This window comes from Nilaparvata lugens, chromosome 4, assembly GCF_014356525.2.
Source record: "Nilaparvata lugens isolate BPH chromosome 4, ASM1435652v1, whole genome shotgun sequence".
NCBI lineage: Eukaryota > Metazoa > Arthropoda > Insecta > Hemiptera > Delphacidae > Nilaparvata > Nilaparvata lugens.
Window position 1 is genome coordinate 52,424,383 of NC_052507.1, and position 17,153 is coordinate 52,441,535.

The 17,153-nt window shown below is 33.3% G+C and overlaps 1 protein-coding gene across 5 annotated transcripts in view; it reads right to left on the minus strand.

Moving 5' to 3' along the window:
* LOC111062829 (INO80 complex subunit D) overlaps positions 1 to 17,153 on the minus strand; it is a 36,443-nt gene that overhangs the window by 10,269 nt on the left and 9,021 nt on the right. For all 5 annotated transcript variants that reach the window (XM_039425804.1, XM_039425800.1, XM_039425803.1 and 2 more), the window contains 4 exons: positions 15,709 to 16,018; positions 5,760 to 5,979; positions 1,809 to 2,172; positions 799 to 936 (listed from right to left, as the gene is read on the minus strand). In XM_039425804.1, coding sequence (XP_039281738.1) covers positions 799 to 936; positions 1,809 to 2,172; positions 5,760 to 5,979; positions 15,709 to 16,018 — 1,032 coding nt within the window. The remainder of the gene's footprint in view (positions 1 to 798; positions 937 to 1,808; positions 2,173 to 5,759; positions 5,980 to 15,708; positions 16,019 to 17,153) is intronic.

The window sequence follows — 17,153 nt, forward strand, 5'->3', positions numbered from 1 at the left end:
TTATAGAAACAGATTGCAGCTCAACTAAAGCCTGGCAACTAGAGACGCCAGGAAAGCAGACCTATGCCATTCAATCATCACCGAACAACCAACAAATTGCTATCTACATTATCAATATTGAATAGATTGAAAAAGCAACATGGTAGATGTGCGTACTCTTTTCTATGTAAATATTCTGTTATTTATAACAATTGACGGCTAGCGCACAAGTTTCAAATTATGCTAGTCGTGTCATAATGAATGTACAATAATTGTATTTCCATTTGCCATTATGCCAAGGTATGTGCATTTTTTATTCCACCTTGAACGTTATATTAGGAAAATTATGATAAAGTACTACTATATTTATGTATTATTTATTAATTCATAGCATTTTGTTTACTTGATTTGTAATTTTATGGGAAATAAATTGAATTTGAATGCATGCTTAGGGGAAAGCTGAGCTGATTGACCATTTTGTGAGTCTAGAGCAGTTCAGCTATATGGTGGTGGAGGATGCCCAACAACACCCTATACGGCCAATAACGGTAGAACATAACATAGCATGACAAACATTGCTTTTGCTCGAAGCGTTTCGCTGTGAAGACGCAACAATATATGCCGTCAAGTGTATCATGCATGTTCTACCGTTAATGGCCAGCCTAAGAGTGATTTTTTGACATAGGCTTCCCAAGAATCAAAAGCCCCCTTTAAATTCACTGTAAGTGAGCCTACGATTCCAGGGCAAAACTGTTACTTTAATACAAAAAACAATTGAAAAACATTCAAACGTTTTACTAAGTAAGGTAATAGTTTTACCAGTGAAAAGGTCGTTGAAATCCGGGGTGAGCAGCATGTTGGTGAATTCGTGATCCTCGAGCAGTTTGGTGGCCTGGCTGGCCAGCTCGGCCGGATCCATCGACGCAATCGCCAACACCTCTTCCGGCACTTCACCATCTGCAACGTCAACCCAAAACACTAAAACCCAACTACATCACATACACGTGTTTTCCATTCAATTCAGTCCAGCTGGGCAAAAAAAGAATGACACAGACAATCTTTTCGACAATACAATCACAAATCATGTAGTTGTGACCAAATTGAAGCAAACACAAATACAACAGCCTACTCACTTCCAGCACAGCCTAAGTTCGCTTATTTATACATTTCATGAACACAAATTATAAAATATATGATTGGAAAACGGACAACTGGCTCAGCCCAATACGATTCCTTTCCCATATTTTGATGGAATCAGTTTCAAAAAGTAGATTAAGTTTTTCGCTTCACAAATAAGAAGTTCAAAAATATACCAGACAACAATTTCAAATTTAGATGGAATGCAAATAGAATCGAAATGAAATATTGCTCTGAATTATCAGTGAAAACTAGAAAATATTTTGAAAACAGAAGAGATACATTTTTATAGGAGTTTATAGGAATTGACAGAATAGATGGACACACAAAACATTTGTCCAGCATAGACGGACTAAAGGACTATTGGACTGTCTGCCAATCTTTCAAAGCCTATTGAAACAATGCTCATTTCTCCTGATCAATAACTGTTTCCAGTCTACCGGTTTTTAATAAAAATAACAACATTTTGGAATCTGTTTCCACTCGAATGCCAAATCATAAAACATCAGCAAGTTATCTAGCATTACTATAGATGCGAGAATAGGGTTGAAATTGCAGCGGGTTAAAATAGCACTCTTCATGTTTCTTGATATCTGCTTTGCAGTAGCCAACCCTATTCTCGTGACTGAACAACATATATAACAACTGAAAATAGTACCTCTAAATCTAAAAGCTTCGGTTTGTTTACTTACCCAGTTGAACCTCGATTTCAACCTGCGGCACATCACTATGCATTTCCGTTTGGAACACGTCGGCGATATCGTGACCTGACATACTCGTCACTGACGTGTCTACGTTTGAAATTGGCGCCAAAGTAGTCACCGCCAATGGCGGCTCTGCTGTTGGTGTTGATGAACTAACAACATCTGCAGTCACTCTCCCAACACTTTCTCCCACAAAGTTGACTGCTGTTGTTGACGTCGATGTTGATGTTGATGTCGTACTAGATTTAGACTTTTTCTTCTTTTTACTTCTAGACCTATTCAACGTTGAAGGCTTTGTTCTCTTACGCGATCTCTTTGGTGTGGTATCTGGTTGAGGTTTCGTTAGAATTGTCTGAAAATAAGATCGAACATTCAGAAAAAAAATCAAATCAAAATTTTTTATTCACAATACAAACAATTGAGGGTCCTGCCAAATAATATTAAATAATGTAATATTATATTGAATTGATATTAAATCTAATCATACAAATGCCTATTGGGTTGAAATTGCAGCGGCGGAAAGGGGTATAGAATAGAGTAATAAGCATGCATTTTTCTCACTATCTGCTTTGCAGTAGCCAACCCTATTCTCGTGAAATGAAGATTTAGAATATTTAACCTATTTCTGACTATGTTTAACCTTGGGCGAGGAATAGCACAAGGTTACCTTATTTTTCCTCTCCCTATCATTTTGATGATGTATTTATTGTATGAGTGAATGAATAAATGGTAGAGAGAGATCTTATTCTATAAATTTGGTGCAGCAACATTGAGTTCTATTTAATGTCTCAACACTACGATCATTACAGTAGATAATAGCAAAAATAATTACTTCACTTCATTTGTGTATCTGTTAATGAATAACTCTCAGTTATGCAATCTGATTTTGAATTAGTAATTGACAACTGGTAATAAACACTCGTTTTCAAACAAGATAAACAATTTTGAGAAGTTTTATTCTATCAAATACTTCATATTTTTTACAAGTTCTTTTATTGTTTCAATTGGAAAAATCACGAAGTTTTGATAGAAGGCGGCGTTAAGCATAAAGTAGTTAATCAATATTACAAAATCCTAAAATTGATCAACAGTCTTGCTTGAAAACCAGTGTTCGTTGCATATAAGTGTTGTACAACATAAAAACAACAAATATTGTATAGAAACAATAACACAAAGTTCAGTTGTTTGTGCCTTTCTTCAGCTCCCTGTCACTGTTATTATAATATTGTCTCATCTACCGTATTTATGCTCAATTATTATTCTTTATTTGATGTATTGTTTATACACTTTGTAATAAGAATAAAAATCTGGTGTGGCGCACTCACACAACTTTCCTTGCCGTTATAAAAATTGATCAACAGACGCTAGTGTTCACGCGCATCTCAAGTCCACTATTCAAAGATCTGAGCCAGTTGATGACGGGACAATAACGCTGGAGACACACGAGGTCTGATATCTCTTCATAGTGAATGATTTAATGGAATCAACCGTTGCTAACAGTATGCAATTGAATAATAACATTTTCTCGAATTTAAAGCTTATTTTCAATTTCGGGTGAAAATGTTACTAAACATTAATTGTAGAGATTTTCCACTTGAAATTTTTCTTTCAAATTGTATCTGGAGCTTGATAATTGGAAATCTAAAATCAAACTTTGCATAGATGTGGCGGAGCTTCTGAAATTTTTACTGATATGGGACTTGTGGTAGTTAATAGAGCTTATCAATGACTTTTTTATGTATGAATTTGATCAAAATAGTTGGAGCTGTTTTTGAGAAAATCGCAAAAACCCTGTTTTTGACATAATTTTTGCCATTTTAGCCGCAATCTTAAATTGAATTTGATTGAAAATGTTCGTGTCGGATCCTTATAGTGTAAGGACCTTAAGTTTCAAATTTCAAGTCATTCCGTTAATTGGGAGATGAGATATCGTGTACACAGACATACATATACTCTTACACACACATATACAGACCAATTCCCAAGAACCACTTGTTTGGACTCAGGGGACCTTGAAACGTATAGAAATTTAGAAATTGTGGTACCTTAATTTTTTTGGAAAGCAATACTTTCCTTACCTATGGTATAGGGCAAGGAAAGTAAAAATGAAAATCTAAGTACCTTTTTTAAAATTGTTTATTTACGACATGTTTCGGCCATGATGCCATCTATATAATAAGAGAGAGAGTAGGGTTGTGTTTGTTCGTGTGTTCGCATCAAAACATGTCAACTTGTGGATTGCATACCGAAAAAACGGGAATGATTCAGATCTCCAAATTTTGCACATAGATTCTAATAATATCAATTTCGTGCACCTCGAAGTCCAAATTTCAATTTTCCTTCTAGATTTTTCAGAATTAATGTTGAAATTTGATTCATGGAACATCATACGGCATATCTACATTGTTTTAGATGTGTTTGTATAAAGGAAGCTCATAGAGAAATTGATACGCTGGTAACAATGTGTTGCAATATGTGTTTCGATACAGGAAGCTCATGTTTCAGTACCGGAGTTTTGATACAATGCTGGCAGCTTATAGCGATTGTGAAAATATTATATTATTGTGAGTTGTTAAGTTTTGAATAACAACATTTAATTGGTTCTCAATCTTTCAAATTTTCGAAAAGCTGTTTTTGTCATATTTAAACACTGAAAATCATCTACGGTATCATACAACACACTACCGCCGCCGGTGCGAGCAGTGAGTTAAATATTATGTTATAAAATTATGTAAGAGTTTTGATTTTAAATGAAATCAATACAATAATATAGCCAACATACAATAATAATATTGTTCCGCTGACAAATTCCTAAATCGGTGAAATATTGAGAACTTTTTCTTAACATAAGAGATGTATTTCAAGTATGATGAAGGTTAGGTATGGTACCGTATGTAGCCTACTGAAATCCGTGTATCAGAAACGAAAATTTGTTGAACCCAATTGAAGAGCTATATTATTCAGCTCTTTGAACAAACATTTTAAATAATACGTGTCGGATTATTTTGAGCAAAGTGCTATAAATAATCATTTACTAGCTATTTTGGGGGCGAATTCAATAGCAGTCCAAAATTTAACAGCATTTTATTTGAATATTGCCGGCATGTTCTGCAATTTAATTGTAACACTTAATAAATAGATGCAAAAATTATGGATATCGTTATGAATTATCAGACAGAAACGAATTGAATCTTTTTTAAATGAAATATGCCACATTTATTTTCATTCTAGGTAGCAAGGATAATGTGATATAACCTTAGTTACTAGACAATTCATCTCAACAGCTCTCGTGGAGTATTGGTAATTGGTAAAGAGCTCGGAAGCAAAAGGTACTTGGTTCGAGTCCCGAAGAAGTTTTAATTTTTTGTTCTCAATTTTTTTCCTTCGAAACATATTATTATAAATTATTTTTTGAAGGAAGTTGTTTTCATTACGATTGAACTTGGATTTTATCAAATAATTATTCAATGTAAAATTTTGCAATCAAGTTAATTATTAATAGGTATGGTAGTACTATAAGAAAGGAAAGAGCTAGCTTAAACACGTATACACGTGTAAAGGATAGTAAAATTATGTTTGACGCATCATCACGTCTGAACTACTGGACTGATTTACTTGAAATGTTGCATATAAATGTTCAATTGACCGAGGATTCTTATAGGCCTATTTTCAATTCTTCTAGATTTCATTACGTCAATTTTTCAGTTTGTCAAGTTTTAAAAATACCCTTGCGAAGCACGGGTTACCTGCTAGTTATCAATAATGGCAAATATTAAAAAAGGTACTTAGATTTTCATTTCTAATCAAGAGTATCCCTAACGAAAAAATATACGTTGTCATAAGTATTTAATGAAGTTACAGTTCACTAATAACCTAACCTCGGCCTAACTCGGCCGGCCAGTATTGACTACATGAGAGTTGTTTGTGAGTGTTAGTTACATTGTTGGTGGCGTGCAGCGGACAGAGAGGCATGTGGTGGCGCACATCGAAGACAGGCACGCGGCACTGCGTGTGGTCGGCCAGTTTGGCCGTGCAGTAGGCGAACAGCAGCTGGTCTACGTTGTACATGATGTGCGCGGCACAGTGTCGCGTGCACGGCAAGGCACGCCGCGCGCATAGGCTGCACTGGCCTGTACGCCCCAGCATTGCCGTTTTCGCTCTGCAACACACAACACAACACCTCCCAAAATTATTATCCAAATATATAATGTTCTTCAATTTATAAATAAACTCTACTGGATGTGTCGTCCGACATCCAGTGAAATTTACATCATTAATTATTATTACAAATGCTTCTATATCAACAATTCAGTGCAGAGCTCAGTGCAAAGCATATTCAACAATAGTCGATACAACAAAAATGAAAATTCCACCCCCTAAATTAAAGCTGCTATAAAAATGAAAGGAAAACTTGGAAAAGTGAAATAATAAATCATTTCAAAGAGAATTCAATGCTTCACAAACTTACGATAAGCCTCAGTTTTTATGATGCATTGTTGGAGAGTTATAAGCCCTGAAAGAGCAAAACAATGGATAAAAACCTGATATTTTAACAATTACACACATTCAAGAGTGAATATCTCGGGAACTCTTGGGAATATCACAAAATTCTACTAAACAAAACGTGTAGAGAATTCATCAAGCTTCATTTTTAAATAGTTAGTTATGTCGGTTGAACGCATTGTTCTCAAGATATGAGCGAGGAAGCAAAACGCTGAAAAATGCAACTTTTAAACCACCCTCATCCCCTTAGCTCATGAGTTAGGAATGGGGACTATTAATATGTTCTCCTCCTAACTAGTCTCAACAAAGCTGCAAAGTCAAAAATTTTGTTTAAAATATTCCCTCCGAATTCCTTTGTCAATTGGTCTATTGTTGCAAAAATGGAGAATTCACACTCAACACTAAAGTTGTTGCAAAAGGTGTAGGGAAATTCGTAAAAGTGTGAAATAATACATAAAATTGAAGAGAATTTAATGCATTATAAGCTCATAATCAGCATGGATTTTCCTCGTCAATTTTTAAAAAGTTATAAGAGAAAAAATATAAAAAAATTGATTGCAAACGTGTTTTTTTTTTCAAAAATGTCACACGTTCAAGAGCGGATATCTCGAAAACTATAAAAATAGTTGTGAAATGAATATTGTAGGAAATTATGTAAGCTTTAATTTGTTATATGACAGTCAAGTTCTTAAGATACATAGTTTTTGAGTTTTAACCAAAAAATGGTAACTTTGAACCACCCCCACGCACTTAGCACACGGGGTGGGGGTGGGGACTTTTGATATGTTTACCTCCTTACTACCCTAAACAGAACTGCGGGGTCAAAGATTGTCTTCCCAACTTTTCCCTCTATAACCCTTTCCTTGACTGGACTAATTTACAATAATTGCTCACAGTAAAAAAGGCTTTCTAATTAATTCTGCCCAGTCATAAATTTTTTGGACATAAATTTTTACACATTGGCAGAACTTGTTCGACAGACTTTGTAACACAATCAGAAAACACATAATAAAATGTTATGATTTAGATAATAGGGCTAAAATATTACAATAATCATTCAAACCACCTTTAAAATGCAATCCTTCAAAGAATCCATATAATATCATTGAAGGTCTAAATTATTATAATAAAAACTATTCTTTCATAAGAAGAGTTTCAAGGTTAGAAAAATATGACTGCTAGATCTGCAGACTCCTGAAATAGTGGACAGAGAAGCTAGAACCAAACAGTATGTTATAGTCGACAGAGACATTTCTAATTATTTTCACTGAAACCCGTTCACTGAGTGATCGTTCTAAAAAATATCATTCAAATAGTGTTTTTTTAATTCAACACAATGAACGACAGAAACATTAAGATCGGCTATGCTTCAAATGGTTTATTATTTCTGCCGAACACTATAAATATAAATAAATATAATTTCCTTCAAAATACAACCAAGCAATCAAATTAATGAAATTAATTACTGTACATTAAAATTAATAAATGTAGTATTTAAAATACAATATAACATTTACTGCAGATTTCTATCAATTTTCTATCGATGTGTTAATTCTTCATAAAAACCAATGTGACTGTAACAATTTAATTTCATTCAATATGGATAACTAATACATCACCTTGTTAGTTAGAGGACTTACCAGGTGACAACCTTCACTATAACACCTAAAGTTGTAAGAGTCCTGTCAAGCTGACCTGTCAAACAAGTACTGTTGAATGAAAGTATTGTTTCAACTTAGGAATGAGGGTAGCGTATTCTTGATTAATTAACACATTAGGCCCCAACTATAAGAGTGTAATTGACGCGCGGAATCTTTTCAGCTCGCTTACAGGATGCATGGCCTCTGAGAGGAAAACTATATGAGCGGAATAGACGTGCCCCATAAGAGAACGTGCATTCTGAAATAAATTCTGTGCGTCTATTATGCTCGTATATGGAGACTGTGTTTCAAATCTTAGTCACACAAGAGTGACTCAAGCCATTTCGAATTAATTTCGCCAAATTCAATACAATAGTGATTTATTCAGCATAAATTGTAAAATGGTGTTATTAAAATTATCATTGTGAGTCATTCTTTACTATTATCAACACAATTCAAGTTTTGAAGTTAAGATGGATCATGGAACGAGTCATTAAAAGTAAATTTGAATTTGGTTTCAGAAAACATAAAACCATCATTAATGGCGAATTGAAACTTTTTCAAATTTAAACAGAATTTGTTGAAACAAAATTTCATTTTTAACGAAGTCAAAGTCAGGTTAAAAAATCAGATTATTTGAAAAATCAAATTCTATTTTAAAAAGTTACACCCTTTCTTCCGAAACCATTGGTTTGTCTTCAAATTTTATCATGAAATAAAATTTTATTCTTTGAAAATTGAACAGAATTCATTTGGATAGTTATATCTTTTCTTTCGAAACCGTTGGGTTTATTATATCTAAAACTTATTATGTATATTATCTTAAACTTATAAGTATTGTTTATTATATCTTAAACAATACTTATCAAATTAAAAATAAAGAGAGAGAGAAAGAGAGAGTTTGGAGAAACCGTTCTATTGTGACTATCATTGGAAAAAAGAAAATTAGAAGAAAAATGAAAACTTACAATGACCGATAATAAAAGAACTTGCGAGAAGTGAGCAACTTTTGGCCAGACTAATATTCTATCAGCATAACTGCTGAGTTTGTAATAGTTATTAACCAATCACTTGATTGACCAAGCAATTGAGAGCCTTGACAAGTTTTATTGAATAGAACGTGTTCTTCGTCTTGCTTTGCAGTCTCTTATTGAAAATGGGAGTTTTAAAAATTATAATAAAAAAATATATGAATTAATAATTTTTGTTGAATGAGTTCTGTAACTATTGTGACACATCATGTATTATTAAAATTATTTTTTAAAAGGGCTACTTGAAATAAAAAAAAAGTTTATTAATATTTCTTTGTAATTATTATTTATTCAACTATTAATTATTTGAAATTTATTTCTACTTCCTGATAAATTGAAATTTGATAATATGAATATAAATACTGGTCGAATACACCCAGTGTGACCCATTATAAATTGATATACTCTTGTACAAGTTTCACATCATCTTCCTTTCCTGAACAGTTGAACATTTATTGAATTTTGCTAGCAAATATGAAATCTATAATATAATAAAGAAAAGAATTGGCTAATAAACGTACGAGATAGGTAATTCACGAATGACGACGCATCATCACGTCTAAATTATCACTTTATTCCGCTTCTCACTTTTTTCAGAATTTCGCGTCCTTGATATAAGACAAATTTACATAAAAACTCTTTTAGTGTTCGCCAAAACCTACACATCAGAAATTTTCACAGAATTACTCCATAGATACCCAACTAGGCATAGGTTAAATTTCGGTTTTGACATTCCTAGAGCAACTCACGCATCTGTTAATATAGCCCAGTCAATGAAGGTCCAAAAAAGCAGTTTCGATCCGAAAATTAAATAAAAGCTGAATTTCCCACCATTGATAGAACCCTCCCAGAGGGTAATTCTCCCAAAAGTCCCAAGAAATCCCCTTGGAGCTTTCCGCCCCAGCCCCCTAAAACATGAAAAATGCAGGTAAACACGGGAAATCAATTATCTCTGTAACCATTGATCGGAAACAGTTCTATTATATGCCATTCGATTTGTTACATTATGGACTACAATATTAGTTATATTCATTTTTCCAATAAAATAAGCCAAATAATTAATGTAGCCACTGTCATTGCAAATCCATTGATGTATATTGTTATGTATTTGCGATTTGATTTGACGCTGTGGAAGGGGAAACAGTCGACGCGGAACGGCGCGGCTGACTCTCTTAGCCATATTAAACAGCAAACTGGAAATCAATTATCTCTGTAACCATTAATCGGAAAAAAATCTCTCATATGTCATTCCATTCGTTACATTATGGACTAAAATATTAGTCGTATTCATTTCCTCAATAAATCAAACAGTGTCCTTGATAAAGTAATATTATATGTAAAAATTTAGGGGCTTTTCGATTTGATTTTTGTTTTCTCCGATTAACTTAGAAACAAATAATCTAAAGAAAATTGGACAAATAATTAATGTAGCCACATTCATTGCGAATCCATTGATGTATATTGTTATTTATTTGCGATTCGATTTGACGCTGTGGAAGGGGAAACAGTCGACGCGGTACGGCGTGGCTGACTCTCTTCACCATAGTCAACAGTAAAATACAGTAGTAGGCATACTGCTTTCTAAGTTGCATCTTATTCACACTATGGCGCTCGAAACAATCAATTTTGTCTATTGTTTTGACATGCGATGAGAAACCAATTTTTCACATTTTAATTTTATAAATTCTCTAAAATCATTTTGTTGTTATATATGTGCTAAACCATGCATTCTATGACAGACAAAGATATTGTTTGCAACCGATAAAATAATCATACTATTACATAATATAATACATATTTAAAATATGTGTGTATGATCATAATTCTATGCTAAAATTTATCATAAGTTATGAATGTCAAAAACTGAGATAAAACATAGATTACAATAGTGTTAACAGTGGCAATTTCCTGAACAATCATAGCGTGCAGTGTTTGCTGTTTTCTACAGTTAATATTCTCCAAGCCAGGTTGATATACGTTCAGTTGAGCCAAACATATATGACGGCTGAGGCATAAAAAAATTTATACATTGGGCTTGTTGAGTTGAAACTTTCTATGATTCTCTCTGTAAAGTAGCTCATCTTCCGTTCTTACTAGTTGAATCTACATTATTTGGACAGTCCAATATGAAAATGCAGTAGATTCTAAAGATGAAAGCCATGCAAACATACAAATTAAGGAAGAGTAAGCATGCATAAAAGGTAGGAAAATCATGAAAGTGTTTCACATTTAACCACAAAGTACCCTACAGTATAAGATTAATTGAAAGATGATTCATCATCTTCTATTATTTTTGTTAACATGTCGATTTTTCACCTCCACTCGCATCTTGTCATTCATTACACAAGGTTGGCAGAAGCTTTTCTTTATGTCGATTAATGTTGATTGAAATTGATTTTGATTAGGGCACCAAAAGAATAGATCATTTTCTATTTGAAGCATTCAAATTAAATCTATTGAACATGATTTCATATGACTTAGCATTCACAGATTTAGTTGGGTGAAGCTATTTGAAAAATGTACCTGATAATCAATTTCATGGTTTTTATACCATTCTAGTTCATTGTGATCATTGAAGGGTTGAAGTGATGAGTTAGTTCAAGTGGATTCTAGTACACAAGTATATTGTGCTTATAATGGGCTCTTCTTTATTTTCTATCGATGTTTTGCACCAGTAGAGAAAATTTAAAATGTTAGTTTTACATTTTATAAGCTTCATAAATAATATAAATTAACGGTAATATAGATTTGATAAGTCCAGTTTTAAATTAATCGATGTTGATTTTCATTGTATCGCTTTGTATCAATGTTACTTGCACTGTTTGCAATTCATCACTATTCTCTCCAGAATTAGTTTTTTATGAATTTCATGATCTGAAAATTGAAATTCAAATGCTATTTGGATGACGTTCACATTCCACTGGTTTTTTTACAATAATTGTTACGTTGAAGAGTGAGGCAATTCAATCCATTTGGAAGTAAAAGGAAATCACAGTGCGATTTGAACAGTGGATAGTAACTTTGAAATTCAGTTGCTCAATTCATTTCGGCTTGATACTATCATTTTTAATTATAGTTGATCAGAAATATGCATTGTATATAATGTTTATATTTCAGTTTGACTAATCTTCTATCACAGTCTCGCTTTCATTCTTAAACATGATAGTCCTAAATACGTTGATTACCTTAAAGATGTAGCTTATCTTACGTCGAACAATGTACAATACAAACAATTTTTATTGAATTATTATTATGATGATCATTGGAATTTCTGCCTGTGATTGAGAAAAAGTCATTTGATGAGCCTTGAAATTCGTATCTAGAAAAAGTTGCATTATTACTAGAAATTTTGTTATTTTTACTATTTATTATAGGTACTGTACATTGATTTTTGTGATTATAGAGATCAACTACTTCATTCTGAATCACGATAAGGATAAATAGGGAAATTGTGAGAGGGGAATAGCATCCATAGTTAAATTTACATAGCATCAATTTGAAAGCTCTGATAATGATTGTGAACGGAACTGCAATTCTGGCTTGGTATTGCCTCTTCATGTTCAGTGAGAATAGAAAGCTTCAGAGTAATTCGTTTTCACTATATGTGATAATATTGGTAATAATATTTGGTAACATTTTTTAATATTTGAACCGAATGTGCAACAAATTAATCTACTTTCAGCTTGAAAATTTTCAACTTTTCAGGAGTACAGTGTTATCATATAGTATCTCAGGTAGGCCCACCCTTTTATTTATTTTTTTTTTTGTTCACGTGATCTGATGATATTCATTCCATTATCAAGTGTTTAAATTATAAAGAGTGATTAAACAAGATAAAACACAAGAAAAGCTATGGAAAGAAATTTTGAATCTTCATTTTTCACAAAATGAGGATAAGATGAAGGAGTCGGACACATAATATATCATGAAACTTCGTTGAAAAACATCAATATCTGAAACTAGAGTTATCAAATTGTGTTACCTCTGACTCGTATGGAGGAGGCACACTTCAAATTAATATAACAAATTCTGTGAGCAAACAACGAAATCCTGATTTTTATCATGAGCATGGTTGAATCAAGAAAATTGTAATATTTTTTTAGAGTATTGAAAAGTGAAAATCTATATACAGCGCATGTCAAAACAATAGACAAAATTAATTGTTTCCAGCGCCATAGTGTAAATGACATGCAATGTAGACACCAGTATTATTCTGTTTATTATGGTGAAGGGAGTCAGCCGCGTCGGCTGTTTCCCCTTCCACAGCGTCAACTTGAATCGCAAATACATAACAATATACATCAATGGATTCGAAATGAATGTGGCTACAATAATTATTCGTCACATTGTTCTTTAAAATTACTTGCTTCAAAGTTAATAGGAGAAAACAAAAAAATCAAATCGAAAAACCCCTAAATTTTTACAATATATTATTTTATCAAGGAAACTGTTCGATTTATTGAGGAAATGAATCCGACTAATATTGTAGTCCTTAGTTTAAAGAATCGAATGACATATGATAGATTTTTTTCCGATTAATGGTTACAGAGATAATTGATTTCCAGTTTGCTGTTTACTATGGCTAAGAGAGTCAGCCGCGCCATTCCGCGTCTACTGTTTCCCCTTCTACAGCGTCAAATCGAATCGCAAATACATAACAATATACATCAATGAATTTGCAATGAGAATGGCTACATTAATTATGCGGCTCATTTTTCTTTAAAACCACTTGCTTTGAAGTTAATCGAAGAAAACAAAAAAATCAAATCGCAAACCCCCTAAATTTTTACATATATATTATTTCATCAAGAAAACTGTTAATTTTATTGGAAAAATGAATATAACTAATATTGTAGTCCATAATGTAACAAATCGAATGGCATATAATAGAACTGTTTCCGATCAATGGGTACAGAGATAATTGATTTTCCGTGATTACCTGCATTTTTCAACTTTGAGGGCGGCTAGGGGGGAAAGCTCCAAGGGGATTTCTTGGGACTTTTGGGAGAATGATCCTCTGGGAGGGTTCTATCGATGGCAAAAGATTCAGCTTTTTATTTAATTTTCGGATCGAAAAAAAACCTTTATTGACTGGGCTAATAACAATCCATTCCGTATTGTTCATCTTCTCCATCGTAATTTTCCAATTTCAATTCGAGAGGCGGAGGGATGCAGTGTTGCTGTATATAGGAGAAGGGTAGTCAACTGGCTATTAGGTATCGGTTAGGAGGCATCTGAAGCCTTGATTCACTCTCCTTACATGTGAGAGGCCTATTTGAAACTTACTTCCCTTTTGTTTATTCATTTATTTACATATTTTTTCATATATATATATATATATATATATATATATATATATATATATATATATATATGATGCGGCACGCTGATACTCAATTGATCATCACCACCCAATTATGACTCTCAATTAGTATCCACAATGTTTATAGATTTAATAGATAATAAAAAACTGACCACTGAATTTGGCACTGTAAATCAACTTAATCATAGAATTTATTCTTAGAATCTTTATAGTCAATAATATTGTGAATATTATAGTCAATAATCTTTCAGATTATTGTTTTTAATAATTGTTTGTAATATATAGGCCTATAATTAGTAATAAAACTTTATATTATCTTATATAATGTAATTATATAATTCTTACCTATATTCTCAGATTGTGATTTGGTGTAGAAATGGACATAACCTATGTATAATATTTGGACAATTTGAAACTAAATTAGGAAATTGAAAAAGTTTTGGGCAATAGCCTGTTTTTTTCTTTTCCGATCATTGTATTGTTTGTGCTAACCTAATAAATAAATAAAATATAATATAGCATATAGCCTAACTTGCTCCAAGTCATTAATTTTAAATTTATTCTTATATTCTGTTGTCATAGCAGGTAAGAATACTTTTCCCACACACACATATAGAGTCTATGTGGGGAAATATATTTCCTGTTTGATTTGTATAAATGTTATTATCATAATAAATATTGTAAAATTGTATTTTGTTTTCAAGGGAATTTAAAATTGAACTAAATTAACTACTGGACTGATTAAGTTAATTAATTTACCGAGGATGGTTGTAGGCCTATTTTAAATTCTTCAAGATTTCAGTAGGTCTCGTTTTTAGTTTGTCAATTAGAAGTTTTCAATGAAACTCTTGCGGAGCAGGGGTTACCTGCTAGAATTTACAATAAAAATGAAAAAAAAATTACAATTTTTAGAGATCTGCGGGTCTATACACTACTGTTTAATCCATTAAATCATGAAAAAAGTAGCAACAACATCTCAAATTTTATTATACTCTGACACATATTACTGCACCTGATCTGATCGACCCAGCGCAAATCGTTATGCAATTTTTATGTAATTTTCCTTTGTACCTTTCCGACTTCTCTAGGGTTATGCCTAGTCACACATGTTAGCCTAGCCTGGTGAAGGTGCAATTCCTTACGAAGGTCAATGAAGGCCAGCGCTGGCAAGCCACCCATCAACACACTGGCGCTGGTCGACAATGGATTTCATTGGGCCAACATGTGGATGCGGCAATAATGAAGACGAGATATCAATTTCGTATAAACTAGACAATAAAATCTATGTATTGATCGACTAGACTTCTATTTTTCAAATAGGACACTGTTACTTTGATTCAGATGAGTTAATTCTGTACAATATTATCCTGGCAATAAAATGAATGACTAACCTGCTCTGTTTGGAATAGGAAGCCAAGAGCTTAGGCTCGAGCACCAGCGTGGTGGCGTTTGGCTGGGAGCGGGCGGCGGTGACAACCGCTCGCACCAGAGCCGGGGGCGGTTCCTCGGCGGCCGCAGCGCCCCCGACGCCCCGCCACGCTTGGCGGAGGCGGCGCCGCAACTCTGCGTTGACCTGCGCCAGCCGAGACTCACGGCCCCTAGCCCCGCCGCCCCACACTTCGTCCATGAACCAGTGCCTCTGGTACACTTCCGCAGACTCCTCCACATCAGAGTCCTCCTCGGAGTCAGACAATTCTAAACCTGACAACATAATTCATTCATTTGCCATAAAAAAACACTAGTACAAACCATGAAAAAACATACGGGTTGTGTCTCACGAAAGGTGTAGACCAACAACCAAAAACCATAGACTCTACATTAAATTACAAAAAATGTTCAATAACATTTTCTTGAATCGACCTTAGTTTTTGAGACGTATCAATTTTTCAATATTGAAAACAAAACTTAGTCAAAATCTAATTCAAATGATATGGTTGGAAGGAGGAAGAAATTTCCAATGAAATTCTTATAATTTGTTCCTTTGTTTGACGTTTTTGAACTTTTTATGAGCGCTCGAAGAGTTGAAAAGAGTACATTCGTTGAGTTCAAAAACGTCAAAGGGACAAATTATGTGAATCTTTTAGAAAGTTTCTTCCAACCATATCTTTACAATTAGATTTTGACTGATTGTTTTCTAGTTATTGACCTTTTTCAAAAATATCATAAAATTCATACATCTCAAAAAAAATTACTGAACATTTTTTGATGAATCTATGGTATTCGGCTGTTACACCTTTCGTGAATAGGTGTATAGTCTGGGCGCGAGTGTACTTCCGTGGTCGTTTCCTATAAACAACCGTGGAAACTACCTTGATATCTTCTTTAGGACTGGTATAATGAGAAACTCAAGGAAGATAAGTGGATATCGCCAGAAAATACTTTAAAAACAAGATCGCAGTACGCCAAAAAAATGTATTCTTCAGAGCCCTGTAAAGAATACCTTGCATAATCTATAGTGAGTTTTTCAATACCAGTACCAGTACTCATAATTCAAAACCTACAACTACAAGATAATTTTTTCCATGAATACTTCATGATAAACTTTCAAATAGCAGTAAAACAATTATTGCACTGATATATATTGTAACAGCTCTTGATTGATCTGCGAATGCATTAATAAACAAGCTTTCAGCTTCTATTAAAAATGGTTCGATTTAAATTGTTTTAGTATTATTAAGTCAATTTAGAAAAAAGTTATCCACTACGAATGAGCAGCTGTGAAATATCTAGTTTAAAGCCAATGTCACTCTGATCTGTATTGTGAAATTGCATAAATCAAATAACACAGTATAAAGTGTATTTTATAATTATTTTTGTTGCGTAAAGCCACAAATTT